Source organism: Convolutriloba macropyga, chromosome 1, assembly GCF_964194025.1.
Source record: "Convolutriloba macropyga chromosome 1, txConMacr16.3, whole genome shotgun sequence".
Classification (NCBI taxonomy): domain Eukaryota; kingdom Metazoa; phylum Xenacoelomorpha; order Acoela; family Convolutidae; genus Convolutriloba; species Convolutriloba macropyga.
Genome location: NC_134468.1, coordinates 1,818,869 through 1,846,777, shown reverse-complemented (window position 1 = coordinate 1,846,777; position 27,909 = coordinate 1,818,869). Strand labels below are relative to the sequence as shown.

Below are 27,909 nucleotides of genomic sequence, written 5' to 3'. Positions count from 1 at the left end.
AGTTTGAGCTATTGTCATTTTGTCCTATTGGACGCTTTTTGGCCGTTTTTTTTAATCTTCTTCTTTTTATAGCATTTGGAGAGGTTATGTTAAACTTTGTTATTCTAGTCGAATGAATGGGCTTTCGTTTGGACGGTTCTTTTAGGTGTGTGTTTAAAAAAATCGAGTAAACTTCGGCCCATTTTCATCTGTTTTTAATAGCTGCCCTCATCTTCTCAGCCGGCTATTATAGCGCTCCTATTTTTACAATCCAAGAATTGGATTGTATTGGTGCTCTGTCTTTTTATTTTTGTAAGATGTTTTCACACCTGTTTTCATGACTTTGAGCTTTCAAAACGGGATAAACAGGTAAAGCTCAGCGGGCATCAAGTTTCTTTAGAGGCCCGCGTTTAGTAGTCCCTCAAGTACTCAGAGTGGTGAAGCTACTGGGAAGGCCATAATTCAAGGTTAAAAGGTCATTTTTGGGAGTTTTTGAGCCTAAAATAATGAAATTTTTAGCACTTTTCCGTCATTTTATGGACTTTGTTAGACCAGTCTGAAACTGAGGTTTATTAAAGTTGATAAAGGTCCTTTGCAAGACGTAATTGTTTTTTGCGGCCACTTTAAGCGCTATATCTATTGTTACTCCTAACAAACACGGCAATTTACACTAATTTTTTAAAATTGTTTGAAAATTTTTGTCATTTTTTGAGTTGTTTCAGACTTTGATGTCAAAAAAAGCTCCTCTGGGGTTTAATAATAGGTTATTGCATAGTAGCTAGTGGTATTGAAGTGGTTTTAAACATTTTAACTTCATGAGTTTTACAAATTTTTTTTAGTCAAACTTAATTTTTTTTCAATTTTTCTGACATTTATTGTCATTATTCAAGTTGCCCAGCCCCAGGGGACAAGAAGCCTCATATAGGGTTTGCTAATATTTTACTGAAAATATTTTTCGGCCATGGATTGGTATTCAACATTTTAATATCTTTAACCATTTTTTTGATAAAATTGCAACTTTTTTCTTTAAATTTTTGAAATTTTTTTTCAGTGGCCAGGGAACCTCATATAGGGTTTGCTAGTATGTTACTACATAGTTTCTAGGGGCAATAAAATAGTTTCCAGTTTTTTTAATATTGCAATTGTAGGTAATTTTTTAAATAAAGCTTGCAATTTAAAATTTTGGATTGTTTTCAAGATTTTTTTGTCATTCTCTGAGTTTAACTATCTTTACTTGCCAACTAAACTTTCTAAATGTGTAGACGGTTTACAAAACAGAACTATAGAGTCAAAAAAATGTTTTGACTTTTTTTCTAGCCCTATTTTTGGAAATTTTCTTTAAATTTTTTCTCAGTTTCTTGATGCATTTGTCATATTTGTCCAGTTTATCTACTTTTAGTGGCAGATTCATCTCTTTCACGGTTTATGCGTAAATTAATGAGTATTTTGAAATGAGGCATATATGGTCTTCAAGTTTTAAAAGCAATGATCGTTTTTTAAGTTAGTTTGTTTGATTCTTTTAGTTTCTCAACTTTTGAGATTTTGTCTTGTTGGCTGGGATTGTTCAATTGATCTGCTGGTCAGGTTCATTAGGTCTGTCTTTCATTCAATTACTTGGATTGTATTTCAGGACTTGTCCTGCTATGTTTTTTACTTCGTCGAACTATTTTTTGCTTTACCATTTTGCCGCTTTTTCAGCATTTTGCGTGAAATCTTTTTGACTTCTCTACGCTAGTTTCTCTCTTCTCTCATTCTGCTAAAAGTGAATTTGAACATCAGTTGCTCAGCAAAGCAATTCAAAATGAACAGAGTCAGAATAAAAAAATGAAGTCAGAAATAAAAACGGGATAAACCCATAAAGCCCAATTTTAGATGCCCGCTATTTGAACGTCGTTCCTATAAGTCCTAGTTACCATCTCTTATGCTTATTGGTATTGATAGTAGCCCCTGTAGCCTCTCTCTAAGAAACAGAAGTATGTTCAACTACGAAATGCCATCAAAATAAATCGGACTTAAAAAATGTTTTTGTACAAAATCTTTTTCGATATCTTCTATTCTTTCAATCCCAATCATGATTATTGGAATCAACGGCGGCTATTTTCCGGCAATCTGCCGGGTATGTTTGTTTTCTATCTGTGTTCTGCATTAAAGCTGTTTTTTGCAATATTTTTTCTGGTGCAATTTATAATCTTGACCACACCAATCAAAATTTTTGCTTGACCGTTTCTGCGCCGTTGTTCTAGAACATTCTTTGACTTCCTGATTTTCTTTTTCAAACTACATTTTTGGAGTTTAAACTTCATTAGTTCGTTTTTGAGTGATCTTAGTTGCTTTGGTTCTGAAATCCAGCTAGTTTTTCAAAGCAATTGTGAGCAAATGGGAATCGAAGACATTCCACCTGATTGGTTGAGAAGTCAGACTGCTAATCTGGGGGTCCGTTTCGAAACCCCGTGGTGTCGTTTTTTGCAGCCACAATACAATACCTTTCGACAATGCACCCTCTCTAAATTACTCCCTACGAGAGCAATTAATCCGACGTTAGTTACAGTTTCTACATTACAGTTCCTCGTTTTATTTGAATGTATTGTTGTTTTTTAATCAGATGGAGGTCAATTATTGAATAAAAACTTCTTTTTGCATGTTTTTGCCAATAGTTTTTGAGCTACAACTTGTGAAGACAGTTTCATATATTTTGCCAGTTTTTTAATCAGATTTGTTTTCTCATGTTGGTTTTCCTCTGCTCTTCTTTCAGAATGATTACTTTGATCAATTAGAAAGGTAATTTTGCTTAGTTAGTCGTTGTCTCGGGCCTAAGTGAATTTCTAATTCGAGTCGGTTCCGGATTCTTCAGGCTTTGTTTTTTGATCTGCTCAAAAATGTTTGGTTTTTTTCCCCAACGAAACGGCGGCTTTTCACTCTAATTTTAATGATGAGTGAGAAAACGGCGATTGAACGAAAGTTTGCTTTCTTGGTTGTTTTTTTTATGTTAATTTGTCGCAATTTGATTATTTTTGAAACTCGATTTTTTCTAAATTGTTTTTGGAACGCATTCCTTTTAAATTCTAGGACCAGTTGTTTTGTTTAGTCAATAGGTTTTTATGAACTGCTGCTGAGGACTTGTTCTGCTATTTTTTTTTACTCATTTTACTTTTTTCCGGTTTACATAAGTCACCACATATAGTTCGACTACTGACTTAACTCTGTTTCAACTGAATGGAATTGAGAATTTAAGCAGCAGATATACATACGATCTAGGTCAAAAAGCAATACTGGATAAACATGGACAAGTCAATAAAAACTATGTTTCAAGACTTAGTGCATTGAGTTTTTAAAGTTGCTTAAAGTATACCTCTAATTGTTAGTATTAAGCTTAATGTCTTCCAATTTAAAATTTTCAATACGCTTGATATTTTGCTGACACGCAGTAGGGATGAACCGGCAACTAATTGCAAAGCAATAAAGAAAATATAATGGGAAAAATTTCAAAGGTTTTCAATTTTATTGTACTTTTACTTTTTAAAAACTAAAAACGAAATTCTGGGAATATTTGTTTTAAGGACTCGTTGCTCCTCGCTTTCAGGTATATGGAGTTGAGAGAAAAGTGACGCACCGATTCTTCATGTAAAATTTATTGTACTGTACAAGGCTTTCATTTGAAAAAAATCGGAAAAGCTGAAAATTATTTATATATCACTTAGTATAATAACCGTTATGTTATATCTTAAAACTTGAAAAGCAATTTTTACTCAAATTTCAAGCGTTTTTCTCCAACCTCTTGTAATTAGGATTATTTGATAGCTCGGCTTTTTATTGAATTAATTTTCAGATCGTTATATATCAATAATAAGGTGCTAACAACTTAGCGAGATTTAATTGAGATTCGGCGAGAATTAGCTGGTTTCTTCAAATAATTCAAATGAGAAACTGGATTAATTTGTTTTGGAATTGTACTCATTGCGTTAAAACGTTTATCATAAACTTCTTAAAACAAATTATTTAAGCTAGAACCTTCAGTATAAACTATAACTTATGGAATATTTTTTTGGTTTTTCGAAACTAACAGCGCGGAGTTTTAAAAAAACGTGTTAATTTCCTCAGATAGAGGCATTATCGAATACATGGTGCGGAGGCAATGTACAGTTTAAAGTTTATAAAAGCAGGTCCAATGTATAAGTATTGTATTGCAAATACAAGTCTTTTATTAGCGTTATAAAATGGCATCAAACAATAATGATAAGTGGTAAGTTGTTATAAATTGCCTATGCTACAAATTGGTAAAATTTTGTTCCCAGTTGTAAGATCTCTTGACTGCGCATATCATCTCCTCTTGAAAAAGGATTTTATTACCCAACCGAGTTGTTTTAGCACTGTTGTAATTAGTGTTTTAATTGCTCTCGGAAGAAGTCTGAAGCATTTATTGTGAACTTTTTGCAAATTTTTTGCTTGACCGTTTTGACTTTTCTAGTGATTTTTACGCCTTTGACCCTTTCGTTTTGCGCCAAAATAGGTGTAATTTTTTATCTTTAAGTTTCATTAGTGGTTATAGTGGCGTATAATAGCCTCTTATGACGTCATTTGAAGCCTCCTTAATAAATTTAGTTACTGCCCCTCCCGGACTGAAACAGGCTGCGATAGATTTGAGCTCCCACTAGTTGTTCGAGAGCATTTCTTCCAAAGTTAGTCGGTGATGTTTTTAATGTAGTTTAAGCTTGATTATAGCTCCAGCGTATGTACATTTTAAGCATGTTCGGAGTACAACTTTTATATTCATTAGAAACATCAGCTGGTTGCTCGGAAGCACAGATGCGCTATTATTGTTTTACATTGTAATAAGTAGTGAGATTTTTCGCCTGCCGGTAATAATAAAAATTGAGAGGCGAGAATTAAAGACAAAATCCAACTATAATTATTAGTCGGCAAATAAGAGACAGATCATGATATTGCTGTATGTTGCAAAAGTGATCCCTGTTGAAAAATAATGCTGAATTAATTGTTTACTGTTGTGCAGGGTCTCCGATGTTGCTGTACATTCTTCTAATTGTGTTTGGCTGTATTGTGTTGCTGGGTCTAGTCATGATGGCTGGGAAGCAGTGCGGTGCCTCAAGCAACGACTCCATTGACTTCGATGACAAAGCTAGCTTTGATCGACTGGACTTCGACGAAACAGAGAACGACGAACCTAATCCTTCTGTTAGTTTTTGTCAACCGTTGCAAAGTTGTAAAGTCTCAGTGCGCTTCACCGGTAATGCGATAGAATTTATGATTGGGTTTTAATTGGACGATAGAATTAATGATTTTGCTAAATTGTATATAATAGCCGTAGATTGACATGAACAGTTGCCATACCTTGACTTCTTATGTATGGCTTGCAGTCCATTTTTTTAAAAGTGAATTAGCCCATAAAACAACACTTGTAATCTAAAGGCTAACATAAGGCCCTTCTGTTTCAATTGCGTTAGTTCTCTATTGGGTTCCCAGTTGTACGTTAAGAAGGATGGCAATAGAGGCAAACCATGGTTGGTTGCGATTCAGCGCCAAGTTGATTTATCCAAAATCAAATCTCATGTTTAAATCTCATTCAGAAAATCTTATGCGATTATCGTTGAGCAGTATGAGTATTATTTTGCATCGTGAAAACGATTGTAGCGATGTAATGACGGCGGGAGCGTTTAGGAGGACAAGGAGATGAAGGAAAAGCCGATGACTAAGATGCTGGGCAAAGACAAATTCGACAGAGTGGAAATTGATGAAACTGATGACACAGATGGACCCTCACCCTCAGTTAGTTTTCACTTTAATAAACAAATTAGATTTGAGAGATCTCACCCGGAAGATACGGGAAGAAAACGGGATAAACAGGTAGCGAGCAGCGGGCAATAAGTGCTTTAAGAGCCTTTCAGCTCTTTTTTGAAACTGTTTTGGAGACTAATACTTATGGTGTGAAGGGCGGTTCTTAGAAGTTGAAGACAACCCCCACTGTTGACCCCCCCCCCCCACTATTGCCAATCCCCCCACCGCGCTGTTGCCTCTCAACCAGCCCAATGATGCCCCTCCTCCAGCCCACTGTTGCCCCAAGGTTTGACAATAGGTTACTGTATAGTTTCTAGATATAATGGAATGTTTTTCAAGATTTTAACATCACGAATTTTAGCATTTTTTTTTGACAAAACGCATTTTTTTCTTCATTTTTTTGACATATTTTGCCATTATTCAGGTTTTTTTTAGCCTCAGGGGTCAGAAAACTTAACCGCTATTGTTTGATAATACGTTACTGGAATTTTTTTCGGCCATTGATTAGTTTTTAAATTTCATTAGCATTTTTTTTTATAAAACTTCCATTTTTTTCTCAACTTTTTTGAAAATTTTTGTTGTTTTTTAGGTTTCTCCAGCCTCAACAGGCACACAACCTCCTCTAGGTTTTGATAATAAGTTACTGCATAGTTTCTATGTGCAATGGAATTTTTTCAAGATTTAAATATCACGAATTTAAGCAGTTTTTTAAAAAATATATTTGCTATTATAAGTTTTTGAATCTTTTTGAATTTTTTTCGGCACCAGAGTCCTAGGGACCTCCAAGGTTTAATAATAAGCTGTTGCATAGTTTCTAGAGTTAATTGATTGGTTATTATTACAATGACTCCAGCTTTAGCAATTTTTCGATAAAATTTAAATTTTTTTCAAGTTTTTGGAGAATTATTATGTTCCAAGTTTATGGATCTTTATGAGCCTGTGAAACTAGTTAAAACCTAAAATAGGGATACTTGATAGTCTCTTCAGACAATGAAATGGTTTTGAAGATTTTAGTATCCTGAATTTTAGCAAGATTTTAAAGTTTGCGATTGTTTTCAAATTTTTTTGAATTTTTTTCATCCTTTTCCGAGTTTAACGACCAGTACTGGCCGACGAAGCTTGTAAGTCTTGCAGATGAGTTACTTGACAAAACTTCCGAGCCCAAAAATGGTTTTGGACATTTTTTACTGCGAAATCTGGAAACTTTCTTTTTAAATTTTGCAATATTTTGCAAAGCTTTAAAACCCGTTTTTTTCTTTTCAATTTATTTGCTAACAAAGCTAGAGCTAACAAGCTTCTCAGCCGGCTGTTATAGCGCGCCTATTTTTTTTGTCAGGGTACTTAAATTTTTTCGCTCTACCTTAGTCCACTGCTTATTAACATTTTGCGTGAAGTTTTTGACTTCTCTAGGATAGTTTCTCTAGGATAGGTTCTCTAGGATAGTGATCTAAGTTTCACTCTTCTCATTCTGCTAAAAATGTTTTTAGACAGCAGTTGTTCAGCAAGGCAATTCAAAGTGAACAGAGTTAGTATCAAAAACGAAATGAGAAATGGAAACGGGATAGACCCATAAAGCCCAATTTTAGATGCCCGTTACTCGAAATTTGTTCTTTACCCTCTCTAATGCTTATTGGTTTTGAAACTAGCCCCTGTGTGTCTCACTACGAAACAGGATAATGTTCAGCTCCAAAATGACATCGATATTGTTTGCACTTTAAAATTGTTTGTATACAAAAATCATTTTTTTTTCATTAGTTCTTTCATTTCTTTCAATCCCAATCTTGGTTATGGGAATCAACGGCGGCTATTTTCCAACAATCTGCCGCTTTTTTATTGGCCCTCGATCAAAGTTCGAAGCACTTATTCTAAGCGTGTCTTTTTCCATGCAAAATGTTTGCGTGACCATTTTTGCTATTTTTCTGGTTTTTTTTAACTTCTTGAGTGACTTTTTCACTGAGTTCTTCATTTTTAGTGATCTAAGTTGCTCTCATTCTGAAATCAAGTTATTGGATAATATAAAATTGATTATTAGCAAAATAGAATGAAACACATTGTAGCTTTGTGGTTATGCTATCAGTCTGCCATCCTGGAGATCTGGAATTCGAAACCCTGTGGGGTAGCTTTTTGCACTCATAAAACTTTTCTAAGCTACACCCCCTATAAATTGAATTGCACTAGGATAATGTTCCAGAGTAATTGAAGACTTGAGGTGGCTGTTTTTTTTTGACATGTGGTCGAGCAAAAAACTCGAAGTTCAAGGATTGAATAAAGTTTGAAAAAGTACTTTTGGTGAAAAAATTGGAAGAGTGAAGAAAAGAAGGGTCATTTTGGTCAAAACTTTTTTTTGATGCTAAGCAATTTATTTTTTACATGCGGCCTTTTCATTTTTTGCGATTGCAGGGCGTCTTACGCAAATTTAAGATTTTTCAATTGTTTTGCTGATTTCTTCGCTATTTTTGCTATTTGTGGGCCTTAGCATTGTTTTATTGCCTTTTTTGTAGCTGAATTGAAGCCTAATGATTGTAGACAATTTGTATTACATTTTGAATATAATGTTTTTAGGGAAAATCTTTTTTTTCCAATGAAATTAAAAAGAGGGAAATTTGTTACGTTGTTTCTTAATGTCTTTCTCTTTGTCTCTTAATATTGTGTGATCAATTTTACTGTCTTTTACAAGATTTAATGTTTTACAGATTATAAGATGTAAAGTTTGTTTGTTTACTTGTACCAAATGAAAAAATGAGTCAATTTTTTCATGGTGTCATTTTTCACTTATCTTCTTAGAAGTATATATTAACCTCTTTCGAAGCCCCCTTGTAAATTGTTTTGTCCCATTCAGCCCCCGCCCTGAAGCAGGCTGCAATCGATTAGAACTCCACTAGTCGTTCGAGAGCAATTCTTCTGACGCTAGTCGGTTATATTTTTATTTTGCTTACGTTAATTTTCTTCTTGGGATTATTTTCCTTTTATTTGACTTTGGCAGATTTTAAATTTTGATTAAATAGAATTAAGTTTTTGGATTCTGTCTACTTGTATTATTTGATAAATTAATTGAATTTTCATAATTTTTATGTCATTTTTTTCTTTTGTATTTGGATTGAAGATAGAGAAACTAGCTATTTAGGGGGCTAGATGATTTCGAAGTGTTTCCGACTGTTTTTCTAAAGATCGCTTCACACTTTTTCATGATTTCTGAAATCAAACTGCAGTGGTGATTTTGGTCCCCTGGAATAAGTACGTGGCGAAAAAAGCGAGTAGTTCATGGCATGAAATTTATTCTAATTTTAAAGTAGAGAAAAAGGTGTCTGAACACTTCTGTCGCAATCTGACTTCGGTTTTAACTGTTTTTAAGCGGTGTTAATTGTTTTTGGCCGGATTTTTTTAAACGGTTTTCTGAATCAACTAGTGATTTCGAGGTCTGGTTACTTTGTTTAGGTAATTGAAATTCTTTCAATCATAAGTCAGGGTTCATTCTGTTTTGTTTTATTGCTCTCGAATGAGAAGCGATTATTGTAAACTTGTCTTTTTATGCAAAGTTTGTGCTTGACCGTTTTGCGCTTTTCTTCTAGAATAATCTTTGACTTCACAAATGACTTTTTCACGCAATTCTTCTTGATTTTTGAGTGATTTCAATTATACCGACTCCGGTTGTTCAAACAAAACCGATTGTTAGCGACTCGATGAAAAGTAACTGATATCCGAGTGGTTAATACCTCCGTCGAGGTAACGGAATCGGACTCAGGAGCGGGGGGGGGGTTCAAATTCTACCGTTGGTTGATGTTCTCGCACCCATGAAGAGCAATTTATCGAGGCTACAGCCCCTGAATTAAATTGCGCCGCCTCTCATTCGAGAGCAATTTTTCCGACGTTAGCCGGTTTGTTTTTATTAATATCCGCCGTCAGCCTCTCAACGGCTGTTTTTTAGGCGCGCTCTTAAAATCAAAGAGTTTGGATTGCATTGGAGCGCTGTGTTTTTTAAAGATGTTTTCACACATCGTTCAATGACTTTGATTTTTCAAAACGGGATAAACAGGTAAAGCCCAGCTGGCATTAGGTTTCATTAGAGGCTCAAAGTGGGATTTAGTAGTCCTTTAGGTGCTTATTATTGTGCAGCTGCTGGGAAGGCTAAAAAGCCATTTTTAGGAGTTTTTGAGCTCAAAGTGGTGCAAGTTTTTATGTTCTTTTTGGTGATTTTTGGAGTTTTTTGTTTCATGAATAGCCGCCGTCAGCCTCTCAAATGGCTATTAGTTAGGCGCTCTCCTTTTTATTTTTAGTTCGCTTTACTTCACTCCTTGTTTCAACTGAATGGATTTTAATTTCTTTTATGCGTTGCATTACGCACTGTAGTGAATACTGTCAAAGTCAAAAGAGCAAAATCAAAACAGACGGGTTAAACCGATAAAGCCCGGTCATTAAGTCCTTGAGAATTAGGTTATCAAAGTTCATTAGAATGTTTGCTAGCTGATATGGGTATTAAGCTTATTAGTTTTCAATTTAGAAGCTGAATTGAATATAGTTTTGTTATCTACCTAAAACTGCACGCCAAATTAAAACACTTTCTGACATTGAAAAAAAACAGAAAAAAATTTAGTCAATTTGTCTCTTCTTTTTTTTCATTTTCTGTTTCGATCCCGATGTGCATCAACAGCCGCTATTTTCCGGCAACATGCCGGCTATGTTTAGTCTTAGGTTGAATTTTCTAAAATTTTGTGAAGGTATTTTTCGAGACAAAATTACTTGTTATGACCATTTTATAAGCTATATGTTTTGGTACTACAAACACAAACACGCAAAATGATACTAATTTTTGCATTTTTTTGAAAGTTTTTTGAAAGTTTTTGTTATTTGAGTTTTTCCAGCCTCGGGGTCCAGAGAATCTCCTTTAATGTTTGATAATGGGCACTGCTTAGATTTTAGTAGCAATTGAATGGTTTTCAACGTTTTAAAGTGTCGCAATTTAGCATCTTTTTTTAATAACATCTGCATTTTTCAATTTTTCCTTAAGTTTTGTCACTTTTTGATTTTTGTACAGCCTCAAGGGCCAGAAAACCTATTCCACTGTCTGATGACTTAATTTTTTTAATTTTTAAAATTTTTTCATAAAATTTAAAATTTTTTTCAATTTTTTATGAAAGCATTTGTCTTCTATTCAGTTTTTCTTGCCTCAGCAGCCAGGTAACCTCCTCTAGGGTCTGATAGCATGTTTTTACTTTGCTGCCAGGCCTAATGGAATGGTTTTCAATATTATAATAGAACGAAGATCTAAAAATTATTGTCTTTTACCTATTTTATCGATCTTTATGAGCCAATGAATTTTTTAAGGTTACTGGATAGCCTCTAGAGACACAGAAAATTGGAAATTTTTATATCACGATTCTCATTAAAATTTACAATTAATTCTAATTTTTTGAAATTTTTCTGTCATTTTTGAGTTAACCGATCTTCAATGAATTGTTTTCAGGTCTTGCAGATATAATACTGGACCGATTTCAGGGACATAAATTGGTTTTAAACTTTTTTTTTGAAATGGGTAAATTAAAGGGATCAAATTTTGCTTTCGGGGTAAACGCTTCAAGAGTATATTCTAGAAATGAGTATATTTTTGTTTAGTTTGTTTGATTGTTTGAGTTTTTCAACTTTTTGAGATGATTTTTGTGTTTTGTTCAATTGATGTGCTGGTCAAATAGAGTTCTTCTAAGTTTTTCATTCAGTTCTTTGAATTGTATTTCGGGACTTGTCCTGCTATGTTTTTTTTAATTTGCTTTACCTTCTGATCACGTTTATTCGTTTTACATGAGTCACAATTTTCACGCTTGAATTCGGACTTACTTCTGTTTCAACTAAATGGATTTTAAATTCTTTCACGTATTGAATTACGTAATGTAGTGAATTTGGCCAATGTCAAAAGAACAAATCAAAAGAAACGGGATAGAGATTTAAAGCCAGGTCATTAAGTCATAATGCATTAGATTATCAAAGTTCATTAAATCGGTTGCTAGCTGGAATTAGTATTATGCTTAATAGCCTTCAGTTTAGAAGCTGAACTAAGTTTAATTTCAGAATCTAACCGAATATGCAGAATTTGTTCACCGATAAGAACATTTGACACTTAGAAAAATTCTGTCAATTTCTTGCTCTTTAATTTCTTTTTAATAGCCCCGAAGCGATAGCAGCGGCTATTATTGGGGACGTCGTAGTTTTTCTTCGTCGTCTCTATCGATGATTCTTGCCACCTGACTTCTTGGATTTGATTTTTTTAATTTTAGTGATTTCTTCTGCTTTGCAGTTGAAATTTGTGTGCGTGATGTCATGTTCTGCATTTAGGTCAATTGCGTAACTTACCTCACCTAAGAAATGAATTTTGAGCTCGCTTTTGTGAACATTTACTAGTTTAAGGTCAATAGTGTGCATCTAAGTAGTGCCAAACGTATATACCCTAATTCTTGAGTATTAGAGTCTTGAGTTTTTGATTTCAAATATTAATTTTGAAGTTTCATTAGGTTATTTTTCGTTTGAGCTTTTCATAAAAATGACAGTCCAAATGTGTCTCAAAATGACAGTCCTAATCTAAGCAAAAAGTCAAGCGTTCTATTTAAGGACTGGTGGTCAATCTGTCCATCTTATTTCTTTAGCTGTATCAATTCATGGAAGGCCACAAGCGTCTATCGCAGTTTTTTTCCGACAATCTGCCGGCCATGTTTCTGTTTCAATCCCAACGTGCGTCAAGCTGGTCAACGGGGGGTATTTCCCGGTAATTTGCAGGCTATGTTTTTCCTTTTACCTTTCGATCACTTTCGTTTTATACAAGTCACAACTTTCAAGCTTGACTTCTGACTCACCTCACTTCTGTTGCATTTGAATGGATTTTATTTTCGTTCACTTATTGAATCACGCAATATAGTGATTATAGTCAAGATCAAAAAAAATAGAAAAGGAATAAACCGATAAAGCCAACGCGCTAAGACTTAGCGTTTTAAAGACTTTGTCCATTAAGTTATCTAATGTCCTTAGTGTTTTCTAACTGTTACTAGTATTACGTTTATTGCTCTGATTGCAGATTTCATTCTAAGTTTGCAGAAATCATTCAAATTTAGAAAATATAGTGAATGTAGTCAAAGGAAATTTTGAAACCGAATAGGCCGAAGCGAAAGCCCGGCTGTTAAGTAAGAGTATTGGTTTGTCGGAGTTCATTAGATTAATTCATTGCTGGGAATATAATTAGCTTGACAGACCTCAGTTGAGAAGCCGAAAAATTTATAGTTGGGTAAACCAGGTAAACTGCCTATCCAATTAGAAAACTTTTTGAATCTTAAAAAGATGTCTGCCGTACTTTTTTGTTTAATAGCCGCCTCAGCCGGCTATTATAGCGCTCCTATTTTTTTTACTTCGAATAATTTTTTTAACTTCGTCGAATAAAAATTTGCAGTCTAAAATACTGCATTTTTTAATTGGCAAGTAGATGGTTTTCAAGGTATTGTTATCACAAAATTTCTGAACTTTGAAATTAAATGCACTTTTTAACTTTTTAGAAAATTGTCCTTTTTTGAGTTTTCTTGATCTTTAGGGGTCAATCAAACTTTTGAAAATGGACTACTTGTCAGTCTTAGTGTAAAGGAAGGGCTTTTGGAGAGATCAATATCAAGATCTTTGGTGAATTTTTGATAAAATTTGCATTTCCATTTAAAATTTTTTTGGTCAACGGATCAAATTAACTTTTTCAAAGAATGCATTTTTTATCGATATATTTATAAATGGACTGACGCCTACATTTGGTAATGAAGACATAAGGGTCTTTAACTTAAGGGACTTTTGTTGTGGCTAACTTTCGCTTCCTTTTCCATTTCTTGCTTTCTTGTGAAGCCTGATTTCTGCTCGGCTGCAAGTTTGTTGTTCTGTAGGTTTTATTTAGAGAAGAAAAATTGTTTTTGATGCTACATGTTCAAAAATTATCAAATTGGCATTGGTTTCCGTTTTGTTAAAATTTTGGAATGTGTCATTTTCACTAGAAGTTGCCAATAAAACCTTTCATGAGCCTGATGCTGCGTTTATGCGCAAATGTGTGCATTCGGGTTTTGAAGATAAGGCATAACGCGGAATGCTTCTTATATGTCAAGCTAGTTTTCTTGGGATTGTTTTTCCGGACTGGTTTTTATTTCGTTTGAGTTTTTTGCATCGTTTTACATAAGTTATCAATTTCACGGTTCACTTCTGTCTTACCTCATTCTGTTTCAACTAAATGGATTTTAGAAATGATTCGGCAATTATACGTGAATACATTGAAGATCAAGAAGCGAAATGAATGGAAACGGTATAAACCAATAAAGCCCGGGCACTAAGACCTATTGTTTGAAGATAGTTCATTAATTTAGCAAAGTTCCTCCGAGAATACTGCTTATTGGTTCTGGCTCTACGCTTATATTCATCCAGTCTATAGACTGAATTCACCATATGTCTTTAACGTCTTGAACGTCTTTAAGATCAAGATACGGGTTCAGCCGTGAGAGCATTAATTTCTCTTGGAAGCTTTGGCTCACTACTCTTCAAGTATTCGATTCTTCTAAGCATTTTAAGGTAATTAATTTTTTTGACACTCACTCCCGCTCCCCCACTCCAACTAAAGGATGGTTATTAGAGTTTGACCCTCTCTCTTTCTCCCTCTCTCTCTCTCTCCCTCTTTCTCCCCCCCCCCTCTCTCTCTCCCTCTCTCTCACTCTCTCTCCAGGCCCCCTCACTGCACCTCAACCGTTACTCCGAGTACTCACACCCCTCCCCCTATTCCCCTCACCTGACCCCTCACCCCTCAGCTGACCCTAACCCTCTAATTTAAGCTTAACCTAACCTGACTAAGCCAACTGCTCGCCACTGCGCTTACGTTTCAACGCTGAGAAAAAAATTGGGCGGTCGTGAATTTTCGCAATTTTTCTCGTGCATTTATCAAAAGTCCTTAAAGTATATTGCTAATTGGTTTATGTAATACGCGTATAGTTCTCCAATTTAGGTGCTGAATTCATCATAATTGTCGAGTCTAATAAAACTTGGACCCAAATTAGAAAACTATGACACAAAAAATGAAATGAATCTTTTCCGTTTGTGCCCCCTCTCAGTATGTTATGCACCCCCAGTTACAGAACACGTGTCGTTACATAGTAAACCATTAAAAAAATTTGGGGCGTGCGTCGGGGGGGGGGGGGTTTAAATATTTTGCTCTCTCTAAGCTGGGGGGGGGCACAAACGAAAAAGATTTGAAAAATTAAGCTGTCGTCAATTTTTCTAGCTTTTATGATTGTTTTATTGCCAACATCGATCAGTAGGGTCAACGTTGGATATTTTTCGGCAATTATCCGTTTGTATTTTACTATCCAAAGGCACTGTATTTCTTCTGGCAATAGTTTTGATGGAGTGAATAATGTATTGGAAATTTGCACGTGAAGTTGTGTGCAGAAAGAATGTTTTTAATTGCTCTCAAACGAAGTCTGTAGCAATTATATTAGTCCTGCCGGTCTTTTTTAATGCCATTACCCATTTGACTTTTCGTCCTCAAAAACGGGATAAACAGGTAGAGCCCAGCGGGCATTAAGTGCTCTTAGAGCCTTTCAGCTCACTAGTCTTCAAGTATGCGATTCACAGAATCTGTTTGGGAGACTTATACTTATGGTGCGAACGGCGGTTCTTAGAGATTGACCCCCACCCCCTGTTGCAACCCCATCAGCCCCCCCTGCTGCGCTCTCTTACGCCCCTTCAATTAAGCTAAATCTAGCCTCACTAAACCGTGCCTAGCTACTGACGAAGCCAACCGCTCGCCTGTCGTTTGCGAGCAATTCGCCCGACGTTAGTCGGTGATGTTTTTTTTCTTAATTTCCTAACCTTAACGCAGTTTTGAACGATTTTCAGTAATTTATTTTTTGTTTAATATCAATTCTTTTGATTAACAGCTGTCATCAGGCTCAATGTCTATTTTTAGGCGCTGTCCCTTTTTACAATCCAGGAACTGGATTCTATTGGTGCTCTGTCTTTTTGGTAAGATGTTTTCACACCATTAGAGACTTTTAGCTGGCTTTAGTAGTCTTGCAAGAGATTAGAGTGTTGAAACTTCTGGGAAGGCCTGAATTTAAGGTGAAAAAGTCATTGAGTTTTTGTTTGATTAGTCTTAAGTTGACGTTTTTCAAATTTGATCAACGTTTTTTTTGGAGACATTAGTTCTTTTGTGTCCATTTTGTTTGCTTGGAAAATATGCATTGGAAAATGATCTCATTCTGATCGCAAAATGATACTGATTTTTAGATTTTCAAGTTTTAATTTTTTCGTTTTGAATTTTTATTACCGTTAGGTTGTAGGACGTGAAAATGGATTGCTGATTGGTTTCTAGATGCAAAGTAATAGTTTTGATATTATTATCACAAAATTTTGGGTTTTTTTCAGTGAAATCTAAATTTTAAATTTTAAAATCATACAGGTGGTATAAAATTCCAATAATTTCCCTTCCCACAATGAGTACGAGTCTCCTCAGCAGTTTGTGAGAATTGAGTTCTTAGAGAATAGTAAGGCTCTTAGAACTGCTCAATCACTTAAGCCCCTGAGACAAAAAATGGCCCAAAAAGACCAGCAGAACCAATGTAACAGAGCAAATAACAATGGCTATGAAAACGTACAACAAAAAGGTGATCACAGTCGGCAAATTGCCGGAAAATAGCTGTGGTTGACGAACATCGGGATTGAAACAGAAAAAGAACGAAGCTAAAATTACCTTAAAGAAGTTTCACTGGCCCTAACAATGAAAGTTCTCGGGAAACTTTCATTGTTAGGGCCAGTGAAACTTCTTTAAGGTAATTTTATCTTCGTTCTTTTTCTGTTTCAATCCCGATGTTCGTCAACCGCAGCTATTTTCCGGCAATTTGCCGACTGTGGTCACCTTTTTGTTGTACGTTTTCATAGCCATTGTTATTTGCTCTGTTACATTGGTTCTGCTGGTCTTTTTGGGCCATTTTTTGTCTCAGGGGCTTAAGTGATTGAGCAGTTCTAAGAGCCTTACTATTCTCTAAGTGTTTAATTCTCACAAACTGCTGAGGAGACTCGTACTCATTGTGGGAAGGGCAATTATTGGAATTTTATACCACCTGTATGATTTTTAACCCCCCATGGCCCCTCCCCCACCGTCTTCCCGCGACTGCACTGCCCCTCCCCCTCTTCTGTATCAGCGTAAATTAACGGTGTAAAAGATCCTTTTGTACCCCCGCTTGTCACTCAGTAACGCTAGCCAACCCAGTTATCATAGCCTCCATATTTTAACGAGCTTATAGCAAAGAGTCAGCCCCTTTGTCGAATGATAAAACTATTTTGTTTTTCAGACGTAATAAAGAAAACATACAAGGCAGATCTTAACGATAACTAAATGACGACCTCTAAAATTTTTATATGCTGTTTGTTATTTGTAATATGTTATCGGTTGATTTTGCTATAGCTCACTATCTAAGTCTGTAGCAATTTTTTTTAGTTCTGCTGGTTTTGCATCTCTGCTAGCTTAGCATCTCTGCTGACTGATTGATTTGAAAAACACTTACTTGAAGTAGTTAGGTTCGAATGTAGTTTATTATTGCAGTGAGTTTTTTCATAATAAGCATGATGCAACTGTTTTCGAAAATATCAATTTGGGTTGGGTTGCGAGAAGGTAAAGTTTGAACCCTTCTCCCTCTCTCAATATTTTGCTACCGTCATACTCACTAAGCTTAATCTACCTTTAACCAAAACCAGCAAAGGCCAATTGTTTCGGAAATTTTGTGACAATAGTCTGATCTAATTATCTGAGGCGGGAATCTAGGAAATTGATACTTTGTTAATCAGAAAAATTAATTGGAAAGCCTAATTTTGAAAAAAAAATTAATTTCAAAATTTATTGATAGATATTGTTGAAATCTGCTTACCGTTTTCTATCGATATGCGCTATGACTGAAATTATTCCGGGGAAAAACTCCTTGAAATTAATTGTATTTCTTGTCACATCGTTGATTGAAGCAGTCTTTTTTGTAATATGAGTTTACACATTTCAATGATTTTAAGCTTTCAAAACGGGATGAACAGGTGAAGCCCATGGGGAATCAAGTTGAAGTAAAGTCTCCGAGCTGGCTTTAATAGCCTTTCAAGGGCTTAATCTGCTTAAGTTCTGGGAAGACCTAAAGGCCACGTTTGTAAAGGAAGACCTAAAGGTCACGTTTGAAGGTAACGTTTGTAAAAGAAAAGGCCCGGTTTTTCATGTCCTGATCCGTTTTTCTTTTCAACTATGAGTCTTCTGTTGACGTTGGTGACAGTTCATAGAAGTCTTGTGAAGCTAAAGCGTCTTATGGTTGTTTAATTGCTCTCAAACGAAGTTTTAAGCAATTATTTTAGTCCTGTTCCTATGCGATTTTTCGCGTGACCAATTTTTTTGTCTGACACTTTGGACTTTTGTCCTCAACAACAGGATAAAAGAGGCAAAGCCCGGCGGGTGTTTAGTGGCTGAGTCCCCTCTCCTGAAGTCTTACGCCTTACTTGTCTCTAAGAATTCACCAAAACTGTTTTCAGGAGACAATTTCATGGTGTTAAGTGTGTTTCATAATCTTAAAAATTTGACCCCACGCAGTCGCCCCCGAACATCACCGTTCATGCTCCTCAACCTGGCGATTTTGACCTCCTCTCCACCATCGCTTGAATTCCCCCTCCACCACTCCGCGCTACCACCCCCCCCCCCCCCCCCAATCCCAATGCTGGCATCCCTAAGCCCCATCTGGCTGCTACCGAAGCCAACCGCTCGCTGGTCGTTTGAGGACAATTCGCCCGACGTTATGTTTGTATAAGTACTGCTAGTGCCACCTTGAGCGCAAAAATTGTAGTGGATGGATTGTAATTTTGTTTTCCAAATTTGTCCATTTTTATTTTTTGCTTATAGGGACCAAAGAAACGTTTTGAAAGCTTGCACCTATTTAATGAGTAGATTTGGACGACAAAATTAGGGTCAAAACTTTTTTCCACATTTTGAAATTGTTTCCTATTTTCAAGTTCGCATTTTTTCGTCATTTTCTTTGTGTCTAGCCAGGTTCCTGCTACATGCAGATTTTGGGTTGGTTTTGAGTTCAAATGGTCAATAAAACTTCTTTTTAACTTGCAGTGGGTCTTGTCAGAACATATGACAATCATCAGTGATTGTTCATTTTTAGACTTGGCACTTTTGGTCGGGCTCTACTAGTCTCTTGTGTGACAAGGTTTCTCATAGATGGTAGGTTTTCTGTTAACACTCTCCTGCGCGTTTGATAGACAAAATGGTTGTCCAATACCTTTACACCAAAAGGGTACCTTAAGTTTGAACGCTATTTTCTTTTGCATTTTTTGTTTGGCTGCATTTGTTCAATTCGTCTGTTGGTCAGGACAAGAGTTTTCTTTTTAATTGCTCTCAAACGAAGTTTGTACTAATTATATTAGTCCTGTCGGTCTTTTTTTATGCGATTTTTCGTCTGACGCTTTTGACTTTTCGTCCTCAAAAACGGGATAAACAGGTAGCGCCCAGCGGGCATTAAGTGCTCTTAGAGCCTGTCAGCTCTGTTTCAGCTCAAACTGTTTTGGAGACTTATACTTACACTTATGGTGTGAAGGGCGGTTCTTAGAGGTTGAAGACACCCCCCACTGTTGACCCCCCCATTGCCACCCCACCCCCCACCGAGCTGTTGTCCCCCCACCTCAGTGTTGCCCCCACAATATGCCCCCCGTGCACCCCCCCCCCCTCTAGCTACTGACGAACAACCGCTTGCTAAAAACGCAAATTTATACTTTTTTTGCAATTTTTTTAAAGCTTTTTGAAAATTTTTGACATTTTTAATTTTTATCAGCGCTAAGTGTCAAAGAACCTCCTCTAGGGTTTGATTATAGATTACTGCATTGTTTCTAGTGGTAATGGAATGATTTCAACATTTAAACATCACGAATTTAAGCAATTTTTCGACAAAACGTGCAATTTCAAATTTTTTGACATTTTTTTCCTTATTCAGGTCTCTCCAGACCCAGGAGGCAAAAAACATCCAAAGGGGGTTGATAATAAAGTACTGACAAATTTTTAATGGCCATGGAATAGTTTTTCAAATTTTTAATGTCACAAATTTTAGCAATTTTTTGATAAAACTTTCAATTTTAAAGTTTTGAAAGTTTTTGTCATTTCTTAGGTTTCTCTGGCCTCAAGGGCGACGGAACTTCCTCTAGGGTTTGATAATATATTACTGCATAGTTTAGAGATGTAATGGAATGTTCTTCAAGATTTTAATGTCCCGAAATTAAGCAATTTTTTGAAATATTTGCAATTTCTCATGTTTTTGATTTTTTTCCGGCAACAGAGGCCCTCGAACCTCCTCCAAAGTTTGATCATAAGCTGCTGCATAGTTTCTAGAGTTAATGGGATGGTGATCAACTTTTTTTATGACTCCAGTTTTAGTTATTTTTGGATAAAATTTTAAGTTTTCAAATTTTTCGAAAAATTGTATGTTCCAAGTGTACGGATCTTAATGAGCATGTGAAACAATTTCTGGCTTGAAACAGGGATACCAGATATTCTCTTGAGACAATGAATTGGTTCTTAAGATATTAATGTCTTGCGTAATGTCATCATCTTCTTTGCGTAATGTCATCATTTCTGATCCTCATTATCAATGATTTAGTTGAAATGTTTTTTATCATAACTAACAGGCACTTTTTAGGAGACCATTTTTAGTTGCTCTCAAAGGAAATTTATAGCAAATTTTTTAACCCTGTTTGTCTTTTATGCAATTTTTCGCTTGGCCTTTTTTCATCTGACCCATTTGACTTTGTCTTCACAAACGGGATAAAGATGTAGTGCCCTGATTCCACTAAACCGTGGCTAGCTGTTGACGAAGCCAATCGCTCGCCGGTCGTTTGAGAGCAATTCGCCCGACGTTAGTCGGTTATGTTTTATTCAGTTATGTGTAGTTTTTTTCAGGATTTGTCCTCTTACGTTCTTTTATTGTGTGAAGAATTTGTTAACCAAATTTGACATCACGCTCACTTGAAATCAACTTTTCATTCATTCGTCCCCTTTTTGGCTGAGTTGTTTTGCGTGACTTCTTTTTTCATATTGATTCGAGAACGTTTTGTTCATTTGCGTGAAAAATTTGTTGGTCACCTATGATTTATTTCAAAATATACTAAATATCTAAAGGAATTTAGCGCCCTGTGATTTTACAAAGCAAAAATTCAATTTTCGACGTGATATTAGAACACCTTGTACAAATTTTGACAATTTTTTTTACCGATTGATCTCCTCCTGTAGTGGTCTTGTGTAGCTAAGAAATTGAGATATAACGCAATGGTAGCTTACGAGAAAGCCTAATGGAAGACAGAAAAACAGTCAGAAATTTCTGATTTTGTGACAACTTTGTTTGTACTGTGAAGTGTGGATGGAATGCAAACTTCACATTGGGGTTTCTGGTAAGTTACCATTACTTATTATCTCGTTTTGGTAAGTAGGCAAGACCACTATACTAGGGGATCAATGGGTTACAAATTATTCTCGACATTTGATTACAAGTTGGTGTAACATCGCGTAGAAAATTGATCTTTTAATTCATAAATCTACAGTGTGCACTAACTTTTGAAGTGCAGATTATCTTCTCTCTCTCTCTCAAATTCATTTTCCTAATTTAGTCTAAGCTAAGGAGTTCGAGGTCACTCGAGGATATATCAATCAAATTGAAGGTTAGTTGAGGACAGCTTTACAGTACATTAGAATAAACTTTTCTTCCATAGTAGAAAAACCAACCTATATCTCGTTTTTTTTTGGAATTTCGAGGCCAAAGGTCTAGGAAGCTATCGCATCTAATTTTTGGCGATCTTTCAGGAGTTTATACTGTGATTTGTAAAATATAACTGTTCGCCTTGTTCGACGTTTAAGCTGTCTTTTTGAAGACGCGTTCTCTTGAAGTTGTTTTGTGTTGTGTGGTTGGGCACTGATGTCATTAAGTTTGTTTTGTTTCAGGACAAACCAATGACAGAAACTGCCACAGTGTGAATAGAATCCTCATCGATTAACACAAACGATCTTAAAAGCACTCGGTTCTCTCAGTACTGGGGATATTGGTACTACTTGCAACTAAAGAACAAGAAGCTGCCACGGATGAGAAACAGTCGTGTACAGGAAAGCTCCCAACACCCAATCTCTCTCTCTAAAAGGAATACCGCGAAATGAACACATGTCATGCGAACACAAATCATAATTTTGTACAGAATAGATGTTGATATAATTTAATTGCACCAAAACTTAAGGCAGGTTCAGATTTAGCTTATTTTTTCATTGTTACCTTAATTAAATGGTTTCCTAATTTCTTTAAAAAAACTTTATAAATAGAAGGAAAACTTGATCCTCAATTTTAAATCAAACCAGAAACTAAGAACATTTGAAACGCTAAAGATTTTTTTAGATCGTCAAAACAGCCTAGCATATTTGGATAACAAGTGATCTTGTTTTGGAGCAATGTTGATATTTGTTTGACACTTTCTAATCATCTGTCCTTGCTATTACACTTTTCTATCTTTCTTAGTAATTATTTGAATTGGCGTCTGAATTTAATCTAGTCGCCTCTTTTGTAATTTGGTCAAATTTTGACTCGAATAGCTCAGTAAAAAACATTTCTCTGTCCTGGGACGTGCATTAGCTTTTATAGAAATAGGCAGTACTGTTTCAGTTTCTGTACTGCTTTAGTAGTTATAATTCACGCTCATCTGATGTGATGTTGATTTTGTTCCATAATTTTTATTTCCTCTGTAAATAGTAATTCGTTTAATTTCAATAGCTGTTAGCATGGGTCATGTCATTATCTCTCAGTTATTATTACATTCAGCTGCAATCAAAACAGTGCTATTTGTCAAAGCACTGTCCTGCAATATTTCATTTGATTGGGGCAGTAATTTAGGTGCATTAAACTGGTCAATACATTTGATTGGCTGCAATAATGAATTGTCGTAGATACGTTTGCATTTTTCAGGTAATGATTTTGTCAGTTTTCATTTGATGTCAAATATTGATGCTATTTGCTTTAAACCAAGTTCTTCGGATTTCTCATTTTAAACTCATTTTTTTAACAGGTATTTCGCATTCGATCTTTGGGAGAAATGATTACTCAACTTCGTGTGACACGTCTTTAAAATTCAGAATGTGCAAAACAATTGGAGTTAAGTTTACTCTCATTGGAGACATTTCAACGGAAATTCATTTTTTAGCCCCAACCGGGTAACCCAGTAAATGAAAATTGACCTTAGTTACGATTCGCTTTTAAATGGTTATTTCGCTTTTAAATGGCAATAACTGACTTCTATTCTGTCGTGGGAGCCCAGTAGTCGGTTGGAGAAATTGAGTAACTATTATTTTTATTAAACCATGACTTAGCTACCGAATCAAATCGTTGTTACTATCACGTGTGTTTATTTTCCCTTTTTTGTCATTGTTGATTTTGTCGAGTTTTTAAAGGAACGATCTTGTTGGTGACATATTCATCAGTTAAGAAGTTAGCAACAGCTATTTTGAAAGTATTTTTAAGTACAAATTGTTTTTATCCACGAACAAGTTGCCAGAAGCTCTACGAATATATTAAATAAATTTTTTAAAATTTTCAAAAATTTCCAATTTTTTCAATAAATTTTTGAAATGAGAGCAAATCTTTGAAGCAGAAAAGTTTATGCAGATACTACCCTGATGAATCAATGTGAGGTGAACTGATTTGGTGAATAATTGGAAGCTCTAAAAAGAAATATTTGAAGATAAATTCTGTTTTAAATTGTCTGAATTATGCATTTGATACAATCTATTACCAAAATAATATTTTGTTCCAATTTCTTTCGACTGATAGCATGAATGAGTAGCTTTTGTCCTTAAAAAGAGGTGTTAGTCAACGGGTAGATGACAGTTTCGAATCACATTATACCCTACCCATCGAGTTATACCCCAACCCCCTCTCAGTCGTCATTAACATATAGCTGCCAATTACATTTAAATCATTGCCAGGGGGGCTATGATGGGAACGGCCCAGAAATTCTGCTCAGATCAGACCGGACTGTGGACAATGATGCTCTTGTTTAGTTATTGGGTGGTAATCTACAAGGAATACATATGTCTTTACACAGCTTGCTAAAGTTCAAATAGTTCTGGATAAAAAGCGAATGAAATTCCGTCTTTTGACCAAGATGAAGATAACATTAGGGCCTCTGCTATCATTTGAGACGGACCACAACATAAAACAGCCACTTTTGACTCTCCATTTTTGAGAGCGATCTCATACATGCGCTCGAAGTACTGTGAAAGATGGGGTCGGCCTATTTTCCAGTCTCGCTTATTGGGATCTATCTTGCCCTGCTCGAATCGTCCTTGACTTGGGTAATCTGTGACATGATAGTGACATTCTAATCTTGATGAGGATTCTCGACGTGAGGTTTCAAGGAGGTCAGGCTGAAAACTGGTGGATAATGTTTTCATGAGTGCATCGCGAACTGACCAAATGAACATGATTTTCTGAATTATACGACCGTCGCGTGTGTTTGAGAGCAAGTCACTGGTGATGCTCTGAAGAGGAGTAACGCCAATTCCTCCAGATATCATCATGAAGAGACGATAGTCATGTTGGTAGTGCAATGTTGGCATTCCATAAGGTCCGTTTATGAAGACTTTGATATCACTCTCGCCTGACTTCGTCAACATGTCGTTGAATTTATTGGACCAGTCTCCAAGAACGCGAATGTGAATGGAGACGAAGTCCTCTTGAGGTGCACTTGAGATGCTAAAACGCACTAAAATTAATGTTTAAGTCAAAATGAACGGTAAAAATAATTTTATGATCGAGAACATTTCGCAGCACGGAACCGAAACGGAAACAATGCGAATAGTACGGGGGGGGGGGGGGGGGGGGGGTTGGGGGTTAATGGGATGCTGAGTTGTGTACATCAACTTATCTCGTCTTTGAATAGCATATCTGGCTGAATTTCGGTTTCTATTCCGGCAAAAATGTTCGAAATTCCTGTACCAAGAGAAATACTTTAAAGCATTTGGTGTAAAGAAGTTTGTCTGAAAAGAGCTGCTTAACTATATCGTGAAGTAAAGATACGTGGTGCTCTAATTGGCTGAAGAAACAAGAATGTATCTACTACCTGAAGAGATGCCATTCGAACGGTGTGACTTTGGGCACCATTACTGAGACAAACTGTCCTGATTTGTACTTGAAGTGCTTCTCGAATTTGACCTGAATAATGTTACCAGGCAGCTGCGTCACTGTGCACTTCCGAAAGTGGCGGTAGTTGACCCCAATAATTATTAACCTGCAATGGAAAGCTCGGCATTCGTAATTTCTCTCAAAAATTATTCTTTACCGCAGATAATTTGCTTTACGACCAAAAATGTGTTCAACACGACGCTAACTGTACTAAACGTACAAAAATTTAATTGGGTTAGCAGCTTTATGACAGCTCGACGTCGTTAAGTATAACTGTTCTAAACCCTGGAAAAAATATTTGGGTAAGAACCTATGATATTTTCAATCTAATTGTACCCAATCAATTGTACTAATTGTCTCGCAATATACGCCATTTTTAAACGAATGGTGTACTCTCCGAACAGAGGCAAGAGCGGTGTCCTTGCTCATAAAAACTGAATCGGGGCTATTTTTACTCTTGACCTTGCTACCTTCATATACTACTAGATACTTTAAAATTCAGTGCATATATAACAAATTGCGTTGTTAAGAATACAACAAAGAACTTGCTCGGGCAGCAGCGACTCAATAGCACTTCAATGGCGGGCTAATGATGTGAGAAGAATTGCATTTTTAAATCTCGTATTTATCAATTAATATCTGTTAAGCGAAAACGCACCTACACATTGCAAAATTCTAATACTGATAGAAGGGAGGGTAGTTTCATGTTTATAGGATACAGTTTGATGGACACTACTTTCTTTAATTCAGGTAAAAATAATTAAGCGGTCTGTTTAATTTAACTCAATTCTTCAAATTGAAAACGCGGATCATTTCCGTTTGTGCAACCCCCCCCCCCCCCCCCCGTTAGTGGGTGCATATTATTTGCACCCCGAGATGCACGGGCTATAATTTAACATAATGAAATACTATGCAATGGCGTGGGAGGGACAAACGAAAAAGATCCGGAAGCTCAGTTAAAAAAAGTAAATATGGTAAAAAATAATACAGCAAAACAATTTGGTCCTTCTTGATTTTCGTACATTTTTTGCTGGATAGATCTACCCAAAGACAACAGTTTGTCCAATGTTATTCGTTTACTTTCAACAATTCAATTCGTCTTAAACTTTCAATCTCGTCACCATTAAAAACATTTTTTAAAATATAAAAACGTGGTTGAATCGACCGGTTGCTAATTTCTCATGAACCAAGCGGGAATTGTTTTCACGAATAACTCTATGGAGAAGTTAACTCATCATCGAAGTTAAACAATTAAACGCTGATTGGATCTTTTCCGTTTGTGCCCCCACCCCAGTACGTTATGCATCCCCCATTTACAGAGCACGTGTCATTACACAGTAAATCAATATGTAAAAATATGGCTTGAGCGTCTGGAGGGTGCAAATAATATGCACCCACTAAGCTGGGGGGGGGGGGCACAGACGGAAAAGACCCCACTGTTTTGCGAACCTTGATTGGACTTATTGAAATTTTTTGGCTATTAAGATTTGGGATTAGAAAAATATAAGTTGATTTTTGAAAAATCAACTGTTTTTTGACGATATGTAGGAGAGTCAGAAAATAAATTAATCGTTTGATTTCCTAAAAACGAACCGAAACTTTAAAATATGCCAGAAAATGGTAGTCAATCATGAAGTTTTGAAAATGGTGTTATAAATTTTACTTGAAGGCCTCTAAACGTACAATAGATGAAACAATTTATAAATCTTTGGCGTTCAATAGCCAAATTGTTTCATAGCTAATGCATATTTTGGAGGAGAAATCATCGACTATGGTGGTCAACGTAACTAATCTATGCTTTTTGGGGAAAATCACGTAATGGAGGCCAGAGGAAAATATCTGCACAACAGATTATTTGGCTTTAGTTTTTTTTTCAAGCCAAAGGAATGAGATGAATTTGGTCAGGATACTTGCAGAAGTTAGTCTATATTTCACAAATTATACTTAAGCTGTAGCGAAACTCTATCTGTGAACGGGTTTTCATTGGTCTAGTCAAACCGATCAAATGCCGACTGGCGTGAAATTATCGTAAGCTCCGACTATCAAAAACTTTTCCGTAAACCAAATTAAAGAACTAACATGCGTCAGGTTTGTTATACTCCTGATTGTTTGAGGAACCGTTGCCTAAGGTTTTGCACTGTCTTAATCGGTTGTAGTATTTGTTACATCTATAGACTACCTTTAGTTATTTGAATAAACTCCCCTTTCCTAACTCATGTGTACTTTACATGTACTTTATCTTAAAGTTAAGGTCTCACTACCTCAAAAAAACCTTTACTTGTGTCTTCGTCAACCCTAGCAAAACTACCTCTCCGTATTTAACTTTCAAAGTAAATCAGTACTGAAGTCACATTTTGCTCCGATATTCTCTGTTTCAGACTAGGAATCATACTAGGATTTTTTCTGATTCGATCACTGAATCATACTACTGCTTTCCACAACAAAAACAAGACAGGAACAAATCTTAATCCAAAACAAAACTAGGCAAAAATATAGCTAAAAGTTGTCGGAAGTTAATAGAAAACACCCCAGAAAAGCAAAATTTCTCAATACGACAGATCTGATTTTAAAACTATTAAAGAGAAAACTGCAACTTCTCTATATAATGGCAACTTTTTTCGAATAAACATTCTGAACAAATCTTTTGCAAATTCACTGTTGACTTGGTTGTTATGAGTTTTTATAGTTTTTATAGCTGTAGTTTTTTACCACGACTGTTAAGCTACACACACACACACACACACGCACACACACACACACATATATATATATATATATATATATATATATATATATATATATATATATACATATATATATATATATATATATATATATATATATATATATATGCCTTATTTAATACTTGAACCTAACTTTAATTCTACGTCTATTCTATACATTTAAGTTATCT

General features: G+C 35.7%; 2 protein-coding genes across 2 annotated transcripts in view; one reads left to right on the top strand and one right to left on the bottom strand.

Annotated features, from left to right (window-relative positions):
• Nucleotides 1-23,625, top strand: part of LOC142356994 (uncharacterized) — a 40,861-nt gene extending 17,236 nt beyond the window's left edge. Inside the window, exons 6-8 of the mRNA XM_075408750.1 lie at nucleotides 4,988-5,169; nucleotides 5,653-5,760; nucleotides 21,776-23,625. Of these exons, the coding sequence (XP_075264865.1) occupies nucleotides 4,988-5,169; nucleotides 5,653-5,760; nucleotides 21,776-21,808 (323 nt within the window). The 3' untranslated portion in view covers nucleotides 21,809-23,625. The remainder of the gene's footprint in view (nucleotides 1-4,987; nucleotides 5,170-5,652; nucleotides 5,761-21,775) is intronic.
• Nucleotides 23,626-23,711: 86 nt separating this feature from the next.
• The window catches only part of LOC142344375 (uncharacterized), a 13,431-nt gene continuing 9,233 nt past the window's right edge, over nucleotides 23,712-27,909 (bottom strand). Inside the window, exons 4-5 of the mRNA XM_075395977.1 lie at nucleotides 24,934-25,101; nucleotides 23,712-24,566 (exon numbers count right to left, since the gene is read on the bottom strand). Of these exons, the coding sequence (XP_075252092.1) occupies nucleotides 23,921-24,566; nucleotides 24,934-25,101 (814 nt within the window). The 3' untranslated portion in view covers nucleotides 23,712-23,920. The remainder of the gene's footprint in view (nucleotides 24,567-24,933; nucleotides 25,102-27,909) is intronic.